Source organism: Ochotona princeps, chromosome 11 (genome assembly GCF_030435755.1).
Source record: "Ochotona princeps isolate mOchPri1 chromosome 11, mOchPri1.hap1, whole genome shotgun sequence".
NCBI lineage: Eukaryota > Metazoa > Chordata > Mammalia > Lagomorpha > Ochotonidae > Ochotona > Ochotona princeps.
The window spans coordinates 31720890-31745149 of record NC_080842.1 but is presented as its reverse complement, the minus strand read 5'-3'; the positions used below and the strand labels follow the sequence as shown (position 1 = coordinate 31745149).

At 36.2% G+C, this 24260-nt stretch overlaps 1 protein-coding gene across 2 annotated transcripts in view; it reads right to left on the bottom strand.

Moving 5' to 3' along the window:
- GLRA3 (glycine receptor alpha 3) overlaps window positions 1–19700 on the bottom strand; it is a 123156-nt gene extending 103456 nt beyond the window's left edge. For both annotated transcript variants that reach the window (XM_004579034.3, XM_012931395.3), the window contains exon 1: window positions 19630–19700. In XM_004579034.3, coding sequence (XP_004579091.2) covers window positions 19630–19700 — 71 coding nt within the window. The remainder of the gene's footprint in view (window positions 1–19629) is intronic.
- Between the last annotated feature and the right edge of the window lie 4560 nt (window positions 19701–24260).

Here is a 24260-nt window from a genome sequence, read left to right as displayed (position 1 = left end):
CCTGCTGGTGTGGATGTGGGGAAAAACATATCCTACTCTACTCTTGGTAGAAGTGTAGCCTAGTGCAACCACTAAGAGAGTCAGTATGAGGAGTGCCAGAGAGCTGAGAATATGACCTAGCTATCCCACTTCCAGGAATATATCCAAAAGTAAGCGAAATCTGTATAATAGAAAGCAACATGCAACCTTGTGTTTATAGCAGCACAATCAATTATAACAAAGACATGGAAACAAATCAGATACCCATCAAAAGAGGAATGGATGAAGAAACTGTAGCACATCTAATCTATGGAATACTACACAGCTATTAAACAGAGTAAAATTATATCGTTTGCAGCAAACTGGTCCCATGTAGAGTTCATTCTGCTCAGTGAAATAAGACAACCCCAATAGGACAAATATTATACGTTGGCTCTGATATAAGGCAACATTTATGCAAACAGAAAACAAATAGATATATAGGTGAATGAATACATATGCAATATTCTCAGAGAAGAGCTCTATATGGGGACCAGCATACTGTGAAGGGAATACAGATTTCAATAGGCATCTCTATTTCTAAATAAGAGAAGCAATCCCAATGAAACAGTTATATATATCTTGACAATAAGATACTAGTTTTTCTACCTTTGTTTATACCTATAATTCCATGAAGTACTTAAATAATAGAATGTTAAACTTGTAACTGATACTAAAGCACTGCACTACAATGATAATATGGGGGAAAATTTGGGGAGGAGAAAATGAGAATGCAGAAAGGGGAGAGGAAGGCACAAATCCCTATATCATGGAAAATAATAAAAATGATTTTTAAAAAATGGTCACAACTAGATTATGGAAATGGAAGTCAGAGAGTGACTACTTTTGGAAAGAGTAGAAGTTGATGGCTACCTATCCTAATCTCAGGAGACACAAATTCAAACCATAATCCCCCTTTTCCCACATGGAAATTGTGGTTTGGGTGATTAAATTTTTCAGGATTTTAACATTTGGTATTTTAACATTTCAGAATCTCAATATTTTAAGTATGGGGTTTTAGAATGTACCATTCAAGATTTTAGCCAAACTCAAGGATAATGGGGTCACATGAGATGCTTGAAATGTTCTGTTTTTTGATCTTGCTAGTGATCCTACAGGTCAGTTTACTTTTTGATATTTACTGAAGTGTGTTTGTAAGAGCTTTATGGGTTTTCACATGTGTACTGTTCCCTGATATTGGAAATTGAAAAAATGTAAAGACAAAAAGAAAAGAAGTTACAGGAACATGACTCAATGCTCTGAAAGAGAAACTTAATGGAGATAGAAGCAATTTAAACAAATAAGAAATTGTTGAATTTGAAAATCTAGGCAGCACATGGAAATGCATAGATAGGGATAAGTTCTGCATTAAAAATACAAAGAAGCTATATAAGAAACGGCTTTCTCTAACAGCTTCACCTTTTTGCTGGCCTCTGTGCTGAAACATTTGCTAACAGATATCCTACCTTAGTCAAAAGATTATAGGACTCTATGAGTTCAGTCATAGCTGACACCTTTTGGAAAAACTACTCACTTATTTGGGAGAGAGACAGAGTGAGAGAATATGTGTGCTCAAGAGAATGCTTCAATTTAGTCTCCAGTTCTGCAAATGGCAAGAACTGAGTGTTCCTGGAGCAGGGAGCAAGGAACGACATGCAGATCTCCCAGCTGGGTGCCAAAATTTGGACCATCTCTACTGCCTCGAAGGGTTCATATTAGCAAGAAAATGGAAAAGGGCACATAGCTAGAATTAAATCTAGGCCCTCTGATACAGCACATGGGTGACCTAGCTGGCAGCCAGCATCTTAACTACCAGGCTAAATGAGTTTCTTTCTTTCTTTCTTTTAAGATTTATTTATTTTTATTGGAAAGTCAGATATACAGGGATGAGAAGAGACAGAGAGGAAGATCTTCCATCCAAAGATTCACTCCCCAAGTGGCCTCAACGACCCGTAGCTGTGCTAATCCAAAGCCAGGAGCCTCTTCCTGGTCTCCCACAAAGGTGCAGGATCTCAAGGCTTTGTGCTGTCCTCAGCTGCTTTCCCAGGACACAAGCAGCAAGCGGGATAGGAAGCAGGGCTGCCAGGATTAGAACCAGCACCCACATGGGATTCCACTGCATGCTAGGTGAGGATTTGAGCCACTACGCTATCGCACCAGGCCCTAAATGACTTTCAATAGTGACACCTTAACAGTAACCACATGAAAGACACTGACCTAGAACACCTTCTTAAGTAATTCCTGAATTCTTGACCCACCAAAACACTGGTAGCTATACATGCTCATTATTGTTTAAACCACAGAAATACCAAACCAAATAATAATAATAGCAATAATAATAGTTTAAAATAAAGCTGCCGTGTAATAATAAATGAACAATATAAACATTTTCAATAGATGATATAATTTATAATCATTTTCAGTTTCATAGAAGGTAACGTTTTTCAAGGAGAACATTTTAAGTGAAGATATGTTTCACTGATGATGCTATTTGACAATGTAAGTAACTTTGTTTCTTCCAAATTTAGTGTAGTTCCAGACAGCAATAAAAACATTTTTTATTTCCCTTAAAGAATTGCTCTTTATTTACAAAGAGAGCAGACAGAGCTTTTGTCTGTCAACTATGTTTACATATCCTCTCCTGGAAAGAGTGTGTTAAATGTTGAGCAGTTTCTTATTTAATTTAAGACATTACAATAAGTCATTTTTGTTAAACTGGGAAAGATACAGCAATTAATTAATTATTTACAGTAAGGTATAAAAATTGCAAACTTAAATGTTTAGTTTACATAGATCATTGCATTAATGGTTATATGTATTAGTCTTTCAGAACACTAATTCCTTTAAATCACCAAAATTAAGTTTTGAAAATCTTAGATTATACCAAATGAAATATTTAAAATTCTTGTAAAGAAAAATGTAAAACTTAAAAGACCAAGAATAGTATTTATTGCCTAAGATTTTATTGCACACAGTCATGTGTAATATGCATATTCAATAAATCTTTGGAAAATAGAACTGAAAGATATGTTTATTTTGGTAAAAAGAATTGAACCTATGCATAATTCTTTCATGCAAAATTTCATGAACTTATTGAAGGCCCTTTTTACCTATATTATGTATGCCTGTATCTGTACATTAACATATGCAGATGCATTTGTTCTTAGTTTTATTTAGTTATATATGTATGTATATGTAGATGTGTATGTGTATGTATATATGTAGTATGGGACAATGACAAATTTTAATGTGATACAGGAAAATACCAATATATTCTCTGTGGCCAAGAAGTATCCATTATGATAAAGAAGCAATAATAAACATAAACATATAAGTCAATAAAATACTTAAACTTGATGTATATCCTCAGAATAAAATACTTAATCTGATGCAACTGTAAATCAATAGGACAGTCTACACTGGTAGGCTGTCAGTCTGTCAAGACTTTCTAACGAGTTAAATTGGGTGCTGAATGAAAATCAGAGGGATAGGCATTCCAGGTGTGAAGAACAGCTCCTTAATAATTGTAGTGTGGTAACACGCAACAGCCGCCCGATCTCTTATTTCATAGCATGAATATAATTTCAGATAGCTCAAATCTCCTGAGATAAAAATGTAAAAAATGAAATAGGAATCAGGTATGGTATAGTGTAGATTAGGCTGCCACTGGACACGCCTGTAGTTTTTACTAGAGTTCCTGGTTCAAGACCTGGCTACTCTGCTTCCAATCCAAGCTCCTGCAAATGGATCTGGAAAGCAGGTGACAGTTCCTGTCACACAAGTGAGCAACTTGGTGGAGTTCCTGGCTCCTGCCTTCCTTCTGTCCCAACCACAGATTTGTTTTAATTTGGAGAGGGAAGTAGTGAATGGAAGATCTCTCTGCCTTCTACATAAATTTCAATAACGAAGAAACAAAAGTAAAAATGGCTAAATATTCAAAAAATATCTCAAGAGTAACCATATTTTTTCTCTACTTCATAATGCCCATTACAATAATACTAAAACATAAAAATCAACTAAAACACTGGAGGAAATGAAATCACAACTGAGAACTTCACAGAAGTATCCGGAAGATGAAAACGGAGAATAAAGAACTCCTCTTTCAGTATCTGTACCTACTCATGTGGAGAATTTTCAGAAATGGATAAAATCATGTAATTTCAAAGTAAAATGAGTACAGTTAAGTTCCAAAGTAGTTGAACTAGCACAAAATTGTGTCTAGAACTGGTTAAGTATAACTGTCAACCATTAAGAATAGAGAGACTGTCCTGAAATATTCAAAAGAAGAGTTCAACACACACACACAAAGATGAGGACAGACTGACTTTAAACTTTTAAATCAGCATTTGAGAATGCTACCATACAATGGGAATCCTTTGGAATTCTGGGTGAAAATTTCTTTCTTTCAGTATTTTCAACCCAATATTCTAGTCAAGCTGGAGATCAAGGGAGAAGTGACTAAACAGCCAAAATAAAAGGAATGCTTGTGAATGCATCATGAAAAATGAATGAAATCTTAAAGAGAGAGAGAACTGAACAGTCTGACTATAAATGCTCTCTTAGCAAAACAATTGAGAACATAGCCCTGTATGGGAGAAAATAAAACAATAACATTCTAGAAGAAACTGATGCTGGTTGGAAAATGAGAACATTATTTACTCAGATAAAATCTATGCAAAATGCCTTAGAAAACAAATATAGTTTTGAGCTGAGACAGAACAATATAGAGCAATTTACTTAGGATTTCTTTGGAAGAGCTAAAATTCAAAGAACTATTCATTTTTATTTGAAAGATTTATAGAGAAACAGAGAAAGATTCCCATCTGCTGGTTAACTCTGCAAATGGACACAACGGCTGCTTAAGAGGTGAGCTGAAGCTGGGAGCTTCTTCCAGGTCTCCCCTGTGGCTCCAAGGTCCCAAGGACGTAGGTCATCCTCTACTGCCGGCTGGACTGGAACTGGAACAACCAGGACTCAAGCTGGTTACCCATAGAAGATAGCAGCACTACAGACAAAGGACTAGAATGGAAAGCCACCACACCAGCCTCTGTTAATGTCTACTTTTCAATGGCAGGTATTCTGTCTTCAGTGCTTTCAAGATCAGTGATTTAATTTTTTTTTTATCTTGTGATTCAGGAAGCTCATTTGTACCTAACCATGATATCCTATTAAGGTGGGAAAAATGGCACAGAACAAAAAAGGGAATTAATAAGGCAAAAAGTAATTAATGATTAGAATTTACAAGATAAGGTAACTATAGTAGGAAATGTGGTAAAATTCAGTTTCTCTGCCGTGAATAGCATTTTGCTCTTTGAAATAAAGATCAGCATGCTGTTGTCACTGATACAACGATTTCCTTACAGCAAACTTTCATCTTATCCTTAGGCTAACATGTCAGGTTACTCATATCTCATCTCACCTTGCTCCTTCCTCTCTGGGTGCGTTCCTTATGTTTTCCCCAACCCTCAATCCCTCCACTCCCCATCCATTTTTTAAATCATATTGTCTCTAGGCTCAGACTGTTTTGGGAATAATGTTTATAATCTCCTAGCAAACAAAAGGATCTAGACAGCTTTAGAGTACAGAAGTTATTTCCTATGGCAATCAGAACATATGCTTTCTTTAAATCAAGTATAACAGAATCCCTAGAGACACTGCTTTATTGAAATGCTTGAGTATTCTCAAGAAGCAAATGAGACTTGTTCACAAGTAATGTACGAGTAATGTGCCAACACTGCCATACCTGAATTTCACGTGCAGTAGGGGAACCTCGGGGATTCCTTGCTAGGCCATGGCTCCCACTGGTGAGCGTGGGCTAAGACAGGGGCAAACATGGATGGGTATGGCTGCAACATCTTTGGGCCCACATGTTTACTGGGTTTCAGGAGAGTCAGGGCTAACTAAGGTAGGCCACCGAATCCCCTGGCAGATGCTATCCAGGCTTTGTGACAGCACCTACTGCCACATGTCAGAACTAGGTGCAAGTAATTTCAGGCTGGACCGCAGTACCCTCTGGCAAAAACAAAATCAAGGCTAGGAGTGAGTCTATAGGGGAACTGTGGGTACTCCTCTGCTAGGCTGTGACCCCTGCTGGTGAGCACAAGAACCAAGGCCAGGGATGGGTCAGGCTAGACAAGGTGACAGCACCCAATGCCATACATGCAGGCTGGGTCTGGTGGTAGGTCAGACTAAATTAAGCTGTAGCACCGAAGCTTATGTACAAGAACTGGATGGGACAGGAGTGAGCTGAAATAGACTACTACATATGTTGGCCTTCATAGAAACTGGGGCTGGCAGCAGGCCTGGTGAAGATTCGCATGAAGTGTCTGGGTGTGTGAATTCAACTGAGGAGGACTTTATCAACAAATAGAACTTGGAAATTTTTTTGCAACCTTGATATAATCAAGCCAACAATGACTTACAACTAAGAAAAAGCACTCAAGTAACACCCTCTGAACACACCTCCCCACATCAGGGTCTCTAAGATGGTACCAAACGGGGTCCTGGCGCGATAATGTAGTGGTTATAGTCGCCGGATCTAATCCCAGTGGCCCTGCTTCCATCCAGCTTCCTGCTTGTGGCCCTTCCTGTGGAAAGCAGTCAAGGACGGTCCAAAGCCTTGGGACCCTGCGCCCATGTGGGAGACCTGGAGGAGGTTCCTGGCTCCTGGCTTCGGATTGGCGCAGCACCGGCTGTTGCGGTCACTTGGGGAGTGAATCATCGGATGGAAGATCTTTCTCTCTGTCTCTCCTCCTCTGTATATCAACCTTTCCAATAAAAATAAATAAATCTTTTAAAAAAAAAGATAATACCAAACTATGGTCTCCCACTCTGGTGTGCACGTGATTTGGTGGAAACAAGTGGCCCTTTTCCCCTTCCATGCCTCCCACCCCCATCCCACTGATGCCGGAGAAAACAAAACAAGATGAAAGCATTTGTCCCATCCTCCTTCCTCCAAATCTCAAGCCTTCACATTCCAATCAGTGACCTAGATGGGCATACATTGTTCTCAACTATGTAAACAACATTAAAAGTAATTTATTGAAAAAGTAAAATAAAATATAAAAAGAGAAATGAGAACAAAAGGGAAGATTTGAAGTTGGGTCTCATTGCTACATTTTTCAAAGAGGTTAGTGAAAGTATCTTATTATTATGCAAATTGAATTAGTCAAATTTCTCTTTAAAATGTGTTATTTTTCTATCTAGAATGTCTCATAGACTTACATGGAAAAATAGGTTAATTCAGAATAGACAGTATTTTACTTTTCTCTTTGTCAGAGTCTTCAGCCTTCTTAGAGATCAAGTCTTCAGGCTTCATCTAACTTCTCTTTGGATTGATAGTGGAATCTACTGCCTTGAGACCGGAGTGATTTCTCTGAGACTATAGCATAGCATGCTATGGCACCGCTTGTTCGTAGATTTGGCCATCTTCTGTGTTGATTTGCAATTCATTGCATCAGCTTAATCTATTTTTCTAAAGGCTTAGATTTCTTCTGCTAACTAAATCCACACTTTAATGGTTGCTTTGAAAATTCTTGTTTTCCATCCTTCTCAGTGATTTTGTTCCATGTTTTCTCTGCTCTCTTCTTAAACATTTCCTAATAGATTGACTTCTTTCCTCTAGAGTTAGATGACCTAAATTCCCTTTCATTTAAAACATTTATTGGCTAGAATTTATTTTTAGAGCAGTTTTAGGTCCACCAGAAAGCAGAGTGAAAGGTACAGAGATTTTTTTTTCATGTAACTCCTGACCCCACAAATCTTCCAATTAAAAACAAAACAAATCAAAATTGCCCTATCTCATCCTTGTCCAACTTTGCTTTACCTTCTAGTAATCTCTAAGGAAAACAGAGGTGGTTTTCTTCAGCTTGCCCTTCCAAGCTGTTTTAACATACTTATACACACATTTCTGTCATAAAAATACATTTGAAAAAGGCTGTTTGAGGCCAGCATCCCATGGCTTAATTCAATAACCCTCCACATACAAATGCCAACATCCCATATAGACTGATTTGTCTCCTAGATGCTCCACTTCCCATCCAGCTTTCCATTTAAGGCCTGGGAAAACAATGCAGGATGGCCCAAAGCCCTGGGACCCTGAAGGCATTTGGGAAATCTGGAAGAAGCTCCCTTCTGCTTTGGATCAGCTCAGCTCCACACATTTGCTGCATAAACCAGTGAATGCAAGATATTTATCTTTTTCCGTAAAATTTATCTTTCTAATAAAAAAATAAGTAGATCTTTAAAAAAAGATTGCTTAACATTCTTCCATATTGTTTTTATTTTCATGGCATTTGATCTTACTGAACTTTTTTTTAAAGTGCATTTCCAAAACTCTCATTTCAATTAGAAAATATCACTTTTTCTCTTAGTTCTCTTTTATCTTTCAGTTTCTCTTTTTTTTTTTGCCTCAGTATCTCCCAGTTTTCCCATAACTTAGAAGTTGACTTCTTTTATTTTAAGATTTATTTTTATTAGAAAAAAGATATTCAGAGAAGAGGAGAGACAGAGAGGAAGATCTTCTGTCCGCTGATTTATTCCCCAAGTGGCCACAATGGCCAGAGATGAGTTGATCCGAAGCCAGGATCCCAGAGCCTCTTCTGGGTCTCCCACACGGATGCAGGGTCCCAAGACTTTGGGCCGTCCTTGACTGCTTTCCACAGGAAGGGCAGCAAAGTGATAAAGAAGAAGACTGTTTACCTCCTATTACCACCTTTGCTCACTTCCATCAGCTTCCTTCTCTCCTGCTTTGTGTCAAGGAAAAAGTATTTCTTAAACTAATGTGATGATATACTTTCTGCCACACACAAATGGAAGTAATCTGAACAAAGGCTGCAAAAAGGCTAGCCTGCTCATCAATGATCTATTGATTGCTGTGCGCCCTAATCTCTCTCATCAGTACCACTGTAATAGATTCAAGAAAGAAGAATGGATTTTTGGAATAAAGATGATTAATGTTTGATGAAATAAGAAATTATAACTGTAATGCTAAACATGCATTTTGTACTCAAACTGGATTCTGTTACCACATTAATTTAAAAAAACGTACTCTGTAGATGCACACAGTTTTACCATTCTGAAAGTACTTGCAGCCTATTAAACACAGGCATTCAGTTTGTAAAAAGGTCACCCTGTCCTTCAGAGAGAACTGAGATCTGACCTGAAATTTCTCTCTCAAAATCCCTTTTTGTTTTCATCTGTGCGTGTGATGCACGTGAAGAGAAGATAGAGTGCAACAACAATTAATTCAGAAAACATATAAAATAATATAGCTATTTCATGTAGAGGCACAAATATTATTTTCTTTTTACTATTATATATTTGAGCTTGAACTATAACATATTGTAACACTAAAGATTCTTTCATCTTAATGAAACTTGTCCGATGTAATCTTTGCTCTAAGTTGCCATATATAACAACCACATATATATAAAATCAGAAAGTATTCATAAACGTTGGCCTTTTGAAGTAGAACAGCATTTTAAGTTCATATGTTATTATTTAGGGAGAAATATTTAGGCTACACATAAAACTTAATTCTCTGCGTTGCTCTCAGAAGGCACCAGCAGAGAACTGCCAAGAGCCAATGCCTTTGAAGATTCTCACCCTAGTTAAGAATTGCAGGAAGAAAGAGATATCCAAAATTCCAGGGATTTCAAGGGAAAAAGTATTTGATAATCTTTTCAAGTGTCTTAAGTTCTTTACAAAGAAACGACATAAAGCAGAAGAGATATTTCCAACAGTTATAGCTATAGATTCCCTACTGTTTTTGAAGGTGACAATAAATAAAAAGAGAAGGCATGTGAAGGACATCAGATTGCTCAATTGATTATGCTGAGTAGTGAGACATGCTATATAAAAACAGGTTTATTTATTTTTATTGCAAAGGCAGATATACAGAGAGTAGGAGAGGCAGAGAGGAAGATCTTCCATCTGATGGTTTACTCCCCAAATGGCCGCAACAAAGCCAGGAGCCAGGAGCTTCCTCCAGGTCTCCCATGCGGGTGCAGGGTCCTAAGGTTTTGGACTGTCCTCTATTGCATTCCCAGGCCACAGGCAGGGAGCTGGATGGGAAGTGGAGCTGCCGGGATTAACACCAGCACCCATATGGGATACTGGTGCATTCAAGGCAAGGACTTTAAGCACTACGCTATCGTGCCAGGCTCTCTAGTATTTTATAAAAGTATCATTCATTTATATACTTGAGAGACATCAGAGTCATGTGACAGAAAAGTTGAGTTGGCATTTGCTTACTTGTACCTCAAATGCCCACAGCGGCCATCGTGGGTTAGGCCAAAGCCAAAAGCCTGGAAATCCAACCATATTTACCACTTGAATGGCAGGATAGCAACTACTTGAGCAATCACTTGCTGACTCCAAGGATGTGTAGTACCAGGAAGCTGGACTGGGAGCAAAACCAGGACGTAAAACCACAAACTCTAGTTTGGATCCCTGAACTTATGTGAGAGGCCCAGAAGAATCTCCTGGCTTATGACTTTAGCCCAGCTGTAGCTGTTGTGGCCATTTGAAGAGTGAAACAGCAGATAGAAGATTACTCCCTCTCTTGTTCTCTCTCTGTATCTCACTTTAAAAATGAACAAATAAGTAAATAAAACATATTCTAGAAAGACATAATTCATAACTCACTGATATTTATTTGATCAGTTAATGTTGGTCTTTTAATTAGATCATCTCTTTCTAACACTGGAATCTTAGGGAAACTAGATAATAAGTTGAGTCTATTGGTTTAAATATCTATTTTACATACAAAATATTAATTGGTTGCAGGCATTTTCATTTGAGCTGCTGTTTCTCTTCTGCCAAATTTGAAAACCCTGACACCACATGAAACCTGAGTACAATGTCCTAGTATAGAGGTGTTAATGGACTAAAAATAGGAAAATGTGAAGCACAGATGAAAAGCGAGGAAATAGAAAAAAATAAACCTTTTTTTTTTTTTTCAGAAAATTTTCAATGACAGAAAGTAGACAAATAAAATTGGGAATAAACAACAAAGCCTGCACCAAATCTCATATTAAAGTCTCTTCTGAAAAGTAAAAGCAAAGGAAGATAGCATGACAATTTTGGGTATGCTTGGAGTATGTCATTTATTTGAAGCTGTTAATTTGCTTTCAGTTATCAAACCCAATGCAACAAAAACAGCAATATTTTGTTCTGGAAATTAATGAGTTCTCTCAGTGCTGAAAGAAACGTATTTAAACCTTAGAAAGAAGACTCAGAGTTTGTTAATGCCCTTGCCTTTAACAGCTTCACAGTGGGAGCTCCAGGGAGTACTCAGAAAACCAGAAAATCCTTGGGACACTGGAGCATAGCTACAAAGAAGCAGCATCACCATTTAGACTTGATGGCAGATGAGAGAGAGTATCTTACAGAAGGTGGAGGCATTGCAGTAGAAATTAACCAGTGGAAGGCATTTGGTCATTTTATCAAGGTTTAAAGTATTACACTTTTTTCTGAGATAAATTGATCTGAAACAGAGGTAATGCTGTTTGCTGATGATGTCTTTTCACTCTATACTTCCACATTTTTGGTTGTAGCGTTTTACGTGTTGGTACAATAATCTGCCCATTAGATTTTCTATGTGTGTTATAATGTTACTTTTAGCTTTTCATAATGCCTTCCATCCCTGAACTGGTGAATATCTAAAACCCACTCACTACGGACAGTTTCAATTCTACTTTATAACCACTATACTTTTAACTTTACAAAGGGGTACAAAATTTTACATTTTGCTAACTTTGAAGTAAAAAGACAATGCACAGAGTCTGACTCATAGAAAAATAAGCTTCCCAAATAATATATTCAAGATGCTATATTAATGATATCTACATGAATGTTTATATGAATATGAAATTGTTCCTATGAAATTTTAAAAGTGATTTCTTCATGAAATAGCAAAGGCAGTGGTGACTTGAAGTTTATTGATGAAAGCTCCATGGCTTCTCAGAACAGTATGCTTTTATGGAAAAAGATACTGCTAATGTTCTGTATTGCTTTCACGAATAGTTTAACTTAAAGTGTATCAACAGATAGAATATGTCAAGTGTTTGCTATTTTATAAAGCTGCTAAGCCCTAGTAAAATTTAAAATAACTCAGTATTAGTTTTATGCTTTATTTATAGATTATGACCTCAAATGGTAAAAATGCAAAACTCTAGTCTAAGAAACATCATGAATGAATAGTGATAATTATACCATAAGTTGACATCAGCTCAAAAGGTTGGAAAATGTTTCCTTTTTGAATAAAAATGGTATATGTATAAACTTTATGAGTAAGGCACAGAGCAAGTACATAAGCAAATATAGTATATCCATGCCATTAAAAGTTTATGTAATATAATCAGAAAATAATCTGAAAAATGGCTCATTAAGAGGCAAGAAGAAGAAAGTTAAGAGGTGATGCGTTACACCACACAAATTTAACTCTCATGAGAAAAAGAAGCAAAACTTTTAGATTCCCAGTAGAGTCTGGCGGCTTATGTCTGTCTTACAACCTCTTTTTTTTTTTTTTAGCTATTTTCATTGGAAAGTCAGATTTAGAGAAGGAGAGACAGAGAGAAAGATTTTCAATCTGCTGTTTCACTCCCCAAGTGGCCCCAGTGTCCGGAGTTAAGCTGATAGAAGCCAAGAGGAACTTTTCTGGGTCTTTCACACAGGTACATAGTCCCATGGCCTCGAGCCACTCTGTACTGCTGCCCCAGGCCACAAACAGGAACTGGAAGTGGAGCAGCCAGGACACAAACTGGCACCTGCCTGGGATCTCAAGAGTGCAAGGCAAGCATTTAAGCAAGAGGCCATTAGGCCTGGCCCACAAGCCCTTCTTAAGTAAATCATATACTAGGCAATTATGATTTTTCTGTATGTTTACACAGAACATTGAATCAGGGCTCCCCTTTCATTCCAGGTGATTGCCCTTGTTTAAGTAGATTTCAATTCAAAGTCATAGATTAATGTGACAGGAAGGCAGATGTTATCTCAGGGATGATTTATTATTTTTTCATCAAGAAGGACAATGGATTAAACATGATGAAGCTGCCACAAATATCAGAAATGATCCCATGTCTTTGTTTGATGTAACAATTTTGAAGGTGAAAGAAAACTGATGAAAAATCTAAGAAATTTGGAGGTAATGACTCACATTCTATTTCTAGAGTAATGTATTAAAAATTATGGATTTAGTTGCTGGATACTTTGCACACTGCCTGAAATGTAGCTACTACTCCTACTTCCTACACACATTATAGTGAGACTCATGTAGAATTTATGAGCACTATGAAACTATAGCATCAGAGTTGGCTGCATAAAGCATCATGCTCCCTGAGCAGACCTGCCAACTTAGGTAGAGAGGGAAAAAAAGCAACACAAAAGAGAAATATTTGTGGGAGCACATTATAAAAAAGAAATCTACTTGAATGCAGGAAAATATAATGACATTTCATATTTAATTATTAAAATTATTTCATAAATATGTTCATTTTGAGTAAGTAGGTCTTTATGGTTGGAGATTTGGGGGCCAGTGTGGTGGTATAACAGGCTTATCCTCCACCTGGACTGTTGGCATCCAAGGTGGGTGCCAGGTCCTGTTCAGCTGCTCCCCTCCTAATCCAGTTCCCTGCTGATGAATGGAGAGAGAGCAGCAGAGGGCTCAGGTTGTTGGGATTCTGTGCTCTAGTGGGAGATCCTGAAGAAATGCCTGGAGCCTGGCTCTAGGCCGGTGAGTGAAAAGGCAGAGAGAATATCTGTTTCTGTCGCTTTCTCTTTCCCAACAATCTGACTTTCAGGTAAAACAAATAAATGACCTATAGGAGTACTTTTTCACAAATTCTTAAATTTAGGAAGGATGTTGGATGGATCAGTTAGCTCTAATGCAATTGTACTTGTCCTACATTCATAATGGTTGTATAGTAGCATTAGAAATATTCCAAGGCATCGTCAGAATTTCTGATTGATTGCAGGAAGTGTGTGTGTGTGTGTGTGTGTGTGTGTGTTTGCATGCATTCAGAGAATTCTTGCTCTGGAAGCACAGTCAGTGAACTACTGTCAGAGACTGCTAGAAACTTTCAGATTTTCACTAAGAATATTGCTTCTAATCATGAAAATGCATGTGAGTTGTTTTTAATGCATTCTCTTTAAACTTTAGAGCACATTATAATGAAGATCTATTTCCAAGTCATTTCTCACAACACATGAGTATTTAAAACTGTTTCCCAAAAATATGTTACTATGCTGTCACTAGAATAGCTTCATGTTTTGTGATTTTGTAGCATATTCTATGCACAGTTTCTTTTTGTGGCCCAACAGTTGATTTTCTGTTAGAATTCCTGCCTTCACTCCCAAGTTCTCCGGAGAGACTTAATTTGATTCTATGGGTCTCCTCCATTCAAGACAAAACCACAAGTTATACCATTTTCCATTACAGGAAAAAATGAAAAACAGAAACCAAACATTCATGTGCCTACATAAAAATTTACTTTAAATATTTACTGTTAATTCAGTGTAAAGATAATCATATGAAAAAGGATAAGAGACACACTCGATGGGAGAGTAAAGGAGGATCCACTATAAATGTTTCTTGATGGAAGGGAAGAGCTGATTCACCTTCTCAAAAATTATTTCCCTAAAAATTTTCTCAGAAAATTTGAGTAAAATGCACTCTTCGTAACTGTGGACTCGTGTAGTATCCCAGCTGAAGTTAGAGCAATATAATTTTCAACATAAAATGGAAGCAGAAATACAAAATATAAGACACAATGTGGGAGTTGGTCCTCAGGATGGATAGTATAGAATATGCTAAACCTTGGTCATTATCACTTGGTTTTGATCAGTTTCACTGGGCATGTCAGTAATTCCCTTCTGTGCCCTTCTTTTTTGCTTGCCATGTGATCTCTTTTTAACTCTTACCTAAATATAAAATGGCAGCAGTGTAATCTGGGCATATGGCTGTATGGCTGGCACCACCACTAACTTCGGAAACTCACAATGCCTTAAAACAATGTCACCATATTGTCGCAATAATCATGATCATCTATCTGATTCTTCTATTAATTTTAAAAGACTATATTCTAAAGAAGAAAATTAATGTGATCTGCAAACTCTAAAACAAGAGGATTAACATCTCCCCCTTGTATTTTTGTCACTGTGACTTTGCAGTTCTTACTATTTCTACATACCACCACTAACCTTATGGCTGTTTTTCTGTAAACCCAACCTCTGAAGGAGAGGCTACACAGATATATTGCTTGCCAAGGTATTAAGCTATTTCTAAAATGATTTCTATCTACTTATAAACTTTTTGTACAATTGTTACATTCATATGTGATTGTGAAATGATGATGTAACATTTCCATATTTATGTAAGTTTATTATTCTAGCAAATTCAATATTTATTTGTAGTAGAATACAGTTTTAAACCATAAAGTATGATAGTTTCAAGTGACTTCGATCATTAACACACCCGAAGCATGTACTATATACACGTTACTCTTTTTGCATAGATTATTGTCTTAATATCTAATTTCTTTTTACTAAACAAATATCCTACAAGGTGTAGCACAAGTACCAGGAACTCCCTATATCTCATTGTCTAAAACATTACTCTGTGTGTTTATTTCAGTACTTGATTGTTTGCATTATAGTTCAGATTCTTAAGTTCCGGAGTGTAACAGGTGGTGGTTGCCTATTCACCTTAGCCCAGCTCTGCTTAGCACAGAAATTTATGCACAGAATTAAGCAAATCATTCTTATTGGACTGACGAAGACAACTTGCAAAATATAAAATAGTTGATCGATGTCTCAGTACAAAGTTATCTAATTAAATAAAAGTAATATTTTTAGAGAAGAGGTAATATTTTGTAAGCTGTTCTCTGAATGTTCAGTGTAGATTGTTGGAGGCATTGATTGAAGCTGAGCTGTCGTTTTTCTATTCACCAACAGAAAGTGAAGAATTTTGTGTTATGTGTGGTATAATTTTAAAAACTACACAATATGCTGTTTCTGTACTTGCCTGTGTCACATCATCATAATAACTCTTTCCTTAAAGCACAGTATTTATTTTAAAAAGAAAAAGGATTGTTCTCATGCTAAAAAACATAATAGCAAAACCAAGAAATTCAGTGCCAAATATTCTACAGACTTTGAACAAAAAGAAAATATTTTGTTTCTGATTCTTAAGATTTCTAAAAGTCAGATATTCAGTTTGTGATAGAATGTGCTATAATCCATTCAAAAAGGAACTCAGTTGTTATCACACTGTTAATATGAACAAAAAAGTATAGTTTGAAAATAATAAGCTTAAATACACATTTTTTCAGTTTCCTGGTTTTGGAATGAGTTTTTTTTATATTAACGAATCTACATTTCAAATAATGATGAACACCAATATTTTGTTCTTTATTTTATTAATATGAAAACTTTTAAAAGCTTCATTATTTGAAAATTCAGATTTATTACACTATTTATGAAGTTTTGTCACTGGATTTTAAAAAATATTCTTTATTGAAAAATCTCCTTTAAAAATTATATTTGTAATGTCTGGCATATTTTGATAATAGCTACTTATTAAAATATTATAAGAAATATTTGTTTCTATTTATTTTGCTATGTTAATGCTCATTCAGTAAAACGAAGATATTATGACAACAAAAAAGAGCCAAAATATCATCTGTAGGCTTGTAGCAGTAATCAAAGGAAATGGTAGAAGTTTCTATAATGACATTTCATTGATCAAATTCTAAATCACTATGTTACAGAAACACTCAAGCCTTGGTAAAACACATGTGAATAGGCACAACTACTTTCAAAATTGGCTTTAACAACTAAAGCTAAATCTCATCAGATCCACCCTTCAATCCAGCATTCCTCTTCCTTTACCATAAATACATATGTGCATTTAGCAAAAATATATTCAAAATAAATTCAAAACCTATTCAAAATACCCAAATATCTATCATCAGGCCCATGGACATATTGGTGTAATATATTCTTGTAATTGAATGACACATATGAGTGAGAATGAATAACTTGTTTCTACATGGAAGAATAAAAATACCCAAAAGAGTATCCATATAAAGTTCAAATCAGCAAAGCAAGCTTATTGTATAGTCAAGAAAAATGAGTACTGCTGGGCAAGGTAAACCTAGAAAAGGATGTGGTAGGGTAGCGGCAGGCGCTCATTGTGTGCATCTGTGATACTTCTAATCCTTGATTTTCAGTCATCTCCACAGTATGTGTTCTGTTTGTGAAACTTCAGTTTGATACAAAGTTGAGCACTTTTCTGTGACTATACTTTAAAAAGCTGAAAATCATTAAAATCTGTTAAATATAAATTTTGGCAATATGTGATTAATTTTGACTATATTATACTGTAAAGGTTTTTTTAATGCAGTTAAGTGGGAAAAATAAGTTTTAGTGTTCAATACTGCAGCAGGGTAACTATAGAATACTTTACTGTATGTCTCAAAACAACTAGAAGGAATTGTTCTCACTCCCCAAAAATGATAAATATTTCAGCCTATGGATATGTTCAACACCATGATGCCATGATGTATCAGTGAATCCTATATGCATGCACTGAACATAGCATACTACACCAAAATATATGCAATGTCTGTGTCTACTAAAAATAAAAAACAGTTTTAATTTAAATCCAGAAAGCAAAAACATATACTCATTGATCGGTTATATTTTCTCTTTCCTTTTCCTTGTATATATTTTTCTCTTAATAGACTTCATGAACAAAGAATCACAAAAACAAACACTTATCTTACGAAACATTTCCAGTAGAGGGAGCTTCCCCGTCTTTACTAAAAGTAATCCTCTCCAGTGTCATCAATCAGAACCACAATGCTTATTTAGTCTTTACATAAAATTCTTTATAGGAGAAACAGAACTACTCTCTCATTTAAGACTAATCTATGGCAAAGAAAATGTTTACTTGGTTTGTGAAAGAAAAAGAAAAATTTAATGAAGAACTGAAGAATTGTATGAACTTCTAAACTGGGTGGGCCTTTTTTGAAGAATTACATTTTTGGGTTACTCATAAAAAGCACTTATGACTAAAATTATTTAGTATTATCAAAGATAAATTCTTATAACCATACTCAGTAACTGCAAATAAATTGATTTGTGACCTTCAATGAAAGCCTAATTTATTTAGAGGATCTAGTTTGTGTATTATGGGTCACGTTGAATTGTCATTCCATGAATTTGGCCAAAAAGACCAAAATGTCTTAACTTCTGACTTTAAACTTCCTAAGTGTAAGCAACTGCCAGCTAAATGTATTACTTCCCTTAAAAATTAGTTCTATTACTGACAATAGTAAGAAACGAATTAAAATGAAATGATCGATCTATTTTATAAAATAACTGTATTCATTATCATGACATTTTTAGAAATGAAAGCTATGTACATTAATTTTGATCACTACATTTAAAAATTCATTGAAGTATGAAGTTACAGTAATAGACTAAGACATATTAAAATATTTTTCACTAAAAATAGTTAACTATTTTAACTATTCAAAATAGTTGCACTCTTCATGAAGAAAATCAATACTTTAAGAAATAGAGTAATCCTCTCAACTATCTTCTGTAACGGGCATCAGGCTAATGGTTTACGTGCATAGATTTTGTATGACTCATTTATAAGGTAGCACAAAGATTAAAAAATGAACACAGTAAACCAAAGATTATTCACATAGTTCAAAGAGAAAGCAGTATGCATAGAACTTAGTCACTCCAATTATTTGACTTAAACACTGCTGAAAAGCTGTGAATGAGAAAAATGAAAATTTTATGGTAATTATATAGTAACAGTAAAATACATTTTATAATGGTGGCTTAAAATCTGTGAGAAGTATCTGATTTGTACACATTGTAAGCTTAAGAACAGTAATGAAACTCTTTGATCTACACCTAGGTTCTCTTATCTTCTTTAAATGAACTAAAAAGAAAATAGAATCTTACCTAATATGACAGCAATGTAATAAGAAAATGACATGTCATCAAACAACTTTAACACATCCCTTACGTTACTTCATTAAAAAAATTTTTACATTATAATTTTACATCACCTATTCAATGACATGTGCTATTTTGCCTTCATATATTACTGAATGAGGCCACTAAAAAGAGTACTCATTTAGCTTAATGTATGAATTTATCAACAAATTTCTGAGCTTTTTAATTCTCTAAGTGCTATTGTTCTATATGTCTGCCTTTTTGAAAGTTACCAATGAACCATTTATAATTGCTAAATATTTTGTAACACTTTAACAGATAGCATTCACGTTAGACAATTTATTTAGCAAATTAAAACTGTAAGTGTGACTTGCATAGAAAAATCTAAGCTTTTGAAATAATCTTTACAGCAACCTTAGAGACGAACAAGATATTATGCCAGCAACTAAAAGAATTGGGTGAAAATACAGCAAATTACCTGTTGTCAGACATTATAATAGACTCGTAGGTAGAAAACAATGCAGTTTAAGAGACAGTCTCGGCACGTCAAGTTAGAACTCTATATTTGGTGGCTTCATCAATAACAAGTGGTTGCAATCTTAGTGTTTCAGCTGTTAAGACAAGAGCACTCACCTGAGTAACAGTGCTGCTTCCCAGAAGTAAAATCCCGAAACTAGTGTCCGAAAATGTCTCACGTGAGCCATGATACGGGCAGATTTTTACAATCCTGGAAACAGTCTTATGGAAGGCATGGGGAATCAGACAGAAAGGGAGATATGGTGCTGGTGGAGAAAAACGTTCCGGAAGCTTCAGCACCTCAGACAGCGCCCCACGGTCCAAGACCCTCCAGCTGGCTGGAAAACCGAGTTCGACCACTTAAAGAGCAAAGGGCAGATTCACAGGAACATACACACGCAGGTTATTTATTCAATGACCAGAAACACGAGGGAAATGAAGTGTCTGAAATGCCTAGGTTCTGGGTAACAGTTTACCGAAGCGCTATCATCAAAGGAACAAGGCTCATCCTTTCTTGGCTCGGATCCACGATTGCAGAAAGAACAGCAGCAACAGTCAAAACAAGGATGCTTTTCCACCTGCTCCCAGCGCCGCCTGCAGGAATCCCGACACCCGGAGGGAAGAACCCCAGACTGCGAGCGCGGCAAAGGGAGGCGAGGCGGGGCCAGACGACCCTGTGCAGCCTGCCAATCGCCACTGCACAGCAGAACGAATGGCAGACCAGCAGGACTGCGGGAGAGGCTTAGACCCTCACCCTTTGAAAAAGAGCAGCGAGGAACGGTGCAGAGCCCGGAGGGCGACTGGAGGGAGTTGGGGGGTAGAAAAAAGCCTGTGGGCGGACGACTAGGAGAGTCCGCAGCATCGGGGATTTGCATAGCAGAACTCCAGGGGTTGGGTCTTCCAGAGTCCTCTTTCCGGAAAAGGCACTGATTAGTCGTGAAAGGGTTGTACCCACGACCCTCCCTCAGACTTCACACCGAAATGCAGGTCAACGGTAATCCACACCTTGCAAAGGGCCAGCAAACGGAAAAGGATATGAGACAGGGGCACCACGGGGATGGATGAATCAGCTGCTTCTAGAATTCTCTCCTGAAAAATGGCCAGCTTCTGAGTAGAAGCTGAATGATCTAAGTCGCTTCTCCATCATTAATAAGGTTTTTGAAGCAGCTACAGGGGCAGTGCTCCCCATCACTGCTTTCGTACCCGTTTTGAATATCTTCCTAGTAAGTTTCGGTGAAAAGGACAACTAGGTTACAGGGTACCACTTAGTACATCTTTGGGAATCTCCTCCTCCCTCTCTCCCCTCTCTTCCTCTCCTGTTCCACGCCATCCCTATCCCTTCGCCTCCTCCTTCCTCTACATCTTTTTTCTTTATTCTCTCTCACTTCTGCCCCTGTTTATAGTAAGGTTTTGCACTTGAAGACTGAGAAGCAAAATTTATGTGTGTGTATGTCTGTGTGTGTAATTCCTGAATCTTTCATTATTTTAAAGATATAGATGCAGTATGTTTTTTTACTTACTATCAGTTGGAATCAAAATATTCAATCCTTAAATGTTAACTTTTCCCTAAGTTCAACGAAACACTTAATCTGAAAATTGTGCTTTCATCTTGTAACTTTTCCAACAACTAAGCTACATGGCAAGAGTGTCTTCTTAAACTTCCCTGCAGTTTCTGCTAATTAAATTCAGAGAGTGATTGACCTATTAGTTATTCTTGTGATCTAATATCACCAAAACCCTTTCGCATGAGCTTATAGCAAAATTAATTAATTAATTAATTAATTAAATATTCCTGTGGATGCTTTCCTGAATTAATTAATTTACATTCCAAGAAAATAAAGACCTTTCTGAATGCCTTTTCATATGTTCTTATTTCATGCTACTTTCTATGTCTTGGCTTTCTGCTTTAAATAATAAAATTCTAGAAGTCTCTTATGGAATATGATTGATTCTACCACAAATTTCTGCACTTTAAAACAGAGCCATGCCATTTTAATCAACATAGTTGCTCAGTGATTCTTCTGAATACTCAAAATGGTGAAAGCACAAATGTTTTATGTTGGTCATTTTTTTCATCATACAATAAAATGAAAACTTTGCTATATTTCAAATAGACCTAGATTCTTTGTTTTGTTTAATCCCTCAGTAAATTAATATCTGAAATTCTGTGCATTGTGAAAATGTCTTTGATATATCTGAAAGGTGTATTTATTGAAGGATTTGAAGTGATTTCTGAGACCTTTCTTTTTTTTTTCTTCATGGGAGAAAACTACTGTTTTCTTTTGCTCATGTTTCTTTTAAAAAATAGATTTAGGGGCCAACTCAACAGCCTAGCAGCTAAAGTCCTCGCCTTTGCACACCTGAGATCCCATATGGGAACCGGTTCATGTTCTGGCTGCTCCACTTCCCATAGAGTTCCCTACTTGTTGCCTGAAAAACAGTGGAAGATGGCCCAAAGCCTTGGGACCCTGCAATAAAGTAAATTTTTATTTTTTAAAAGATCTACTTTGTTTTCAAATAAATCATTTAAAAATGTCTTTAACATCTTTTCAAAATAAAAATTTATTTTATTATTAAAATAAAAAATTACTTATTTTTATTGGCAAGGCATATTTAGAGGAGAGACAGCAACAAACATCTTCTGTTCACTGGTTCACTCTCCACGTGGTCATAATGGCCAGGGCTGAGCTGAAGCCTGGAGCCAGGAGCCTGTTTCATATTCTTTTTTAAAAGATGTATTTATTTTTATTGGAAGTGAAGATTTACAGAGAGAGGAAGAAATACAGAATAAAAGATCTTCCATCTGCTAGTTCACTCCCCAAGTGGCTATAATGGCCTCTGCTGAGCTAAACTGAAGCTATGAGCAAGTCCCTTCTGGATCTCCTGCATGGGGTTCAGGGTCCCGAGGGCTTGTCCAAGGCCATAAGTAGGGAGCTGGGTCAGAAATGGAGCAGCTGGACACAAACTGACACCCATATGGGTCGCTGGTGCTTGAAGGTGGAGGATTAGCCTGTGAGTCGTGGTTTAGGCCTCTAGTATAACATTCTTAACCACTGGTTAGGCCATGTAACAGTCAACACTGGTTTGACAAAACTATAACAACGTTTTATAAGGCTATATTTACAATTTATGCATACACACAGACATTTCTCTTATTTCTCTGTGTGTGTGTGTGTGTGTGTGTGTGTGTGATTCCAGCTTCCTCGTGAAAGTGAGAATACGTGCTGCTTATCTTTCTAGGTCTGGCTTGTTTAACTCAATTTGGTATCCAGTTGAATCCATAGTGCTGCCAATGATAAGATTTCATTTTTTTTTACCAGGGTAATATTCCATTCTCTTTACCTGTTCATCTCATAATGGACATTTTGGTTGATTCAAAATTTTGGCTATTGTGAACAGTGCTGCTATAAACATGATGGTTCAGATACTCTGAATCACTGTTTTCAAGTCTTTTAGGCTTACACCCGTTAGTTTGTACACAGAATTAATGTTAGTTTAATAAAAATTGGATTAATGAGCAATGAATCACTCTAATCATCTCACCAGAAGATGATATGTAAAATAAAAATACCAATTTAAACACTCATCAAAAGTAATGTCACTTCTAGAATAAGCCAAATATTCCTGATACATTAGCACTTTCTAAGGAAGATTGAAAGATACTTCTAAGTTAGAAATTAGTTAGAAAGTTACCAGTTTAATGGAAATCAAATTCAGAAGGATCAATTCTGCAGCAGTCCCTCAAGGAGAGGCTATCCCAGGCAATGCTGCAATGGATCGTGGAATAGTGCAGGTTGACTTGACCCCTACTAAAAAGAAGGGTAGCTGGGATTCATTGTAAAGGAACAATGTGTTAGCTAGTTGGTAAGAATTACAAAGTACTAGGTGTAAGACCTATTCGACAGGATTTTGTTGACCGCATACTGAAGGCAAGAAATGGCCCAGAAATGATTATTAAAAGTAGACTAAATATACAGAGCTACTGGAGTAAGTATAGAACCCAAGGTCAGGATTTGGTCAGAAAAAGGGACATCATGAAGCTTGACCCAGGAATGGACCATATCTAAGCAGTTGTGACTTAAAGCCTAAACATTGCAACTCTATTACATCGTAAGATATTTTGATGATGCATATATCCCATGTCCATAGTTTTTGAGAGGAATGTATTAAGAAACATTAATAATTTACCTATTCTAACTTATTAATTGAGTAATGATCTGGCTTCATATACAATCATAACACTCTGTAATTACATGCTATAGAATTAATAATACCCCACTAGGTAAACAATTATAGTTTATGAATTTATACAAAAATAAATATTATATGATTTAAAGTGGATTTTAGATTTGTCAAATCTGTCAAATATATGGATAAAGAGAAATAACAATTTTCAACTTTGTTCTAAAACTTTAAATTTCCTTAATGAAGGTTTCTAGCATTTTAGGTAGGGCATATATACTTTAAAAATCACTAATAAAATATATAACACTCTAAAAAAGTAGTTTTCTAAATCTGCATGTTTGCTTTGGATTATATAAAAATAGTGAAAACAACAACAAATATTCAGAGATCCTGAATGATGAAAATGTCATTATGAAAATAAAAGCAAGTGAGGATGGAAGCAGAAAGGAGTTAAATTCTGCTGTATACCCGGAGAACTGGAAGAAGTAAAACACAAACAAAAACCAAAATACCCACTTTTGTCAAAGCTAGAAAGCTTTGGAATTAGTAACATAAAAAGAGCA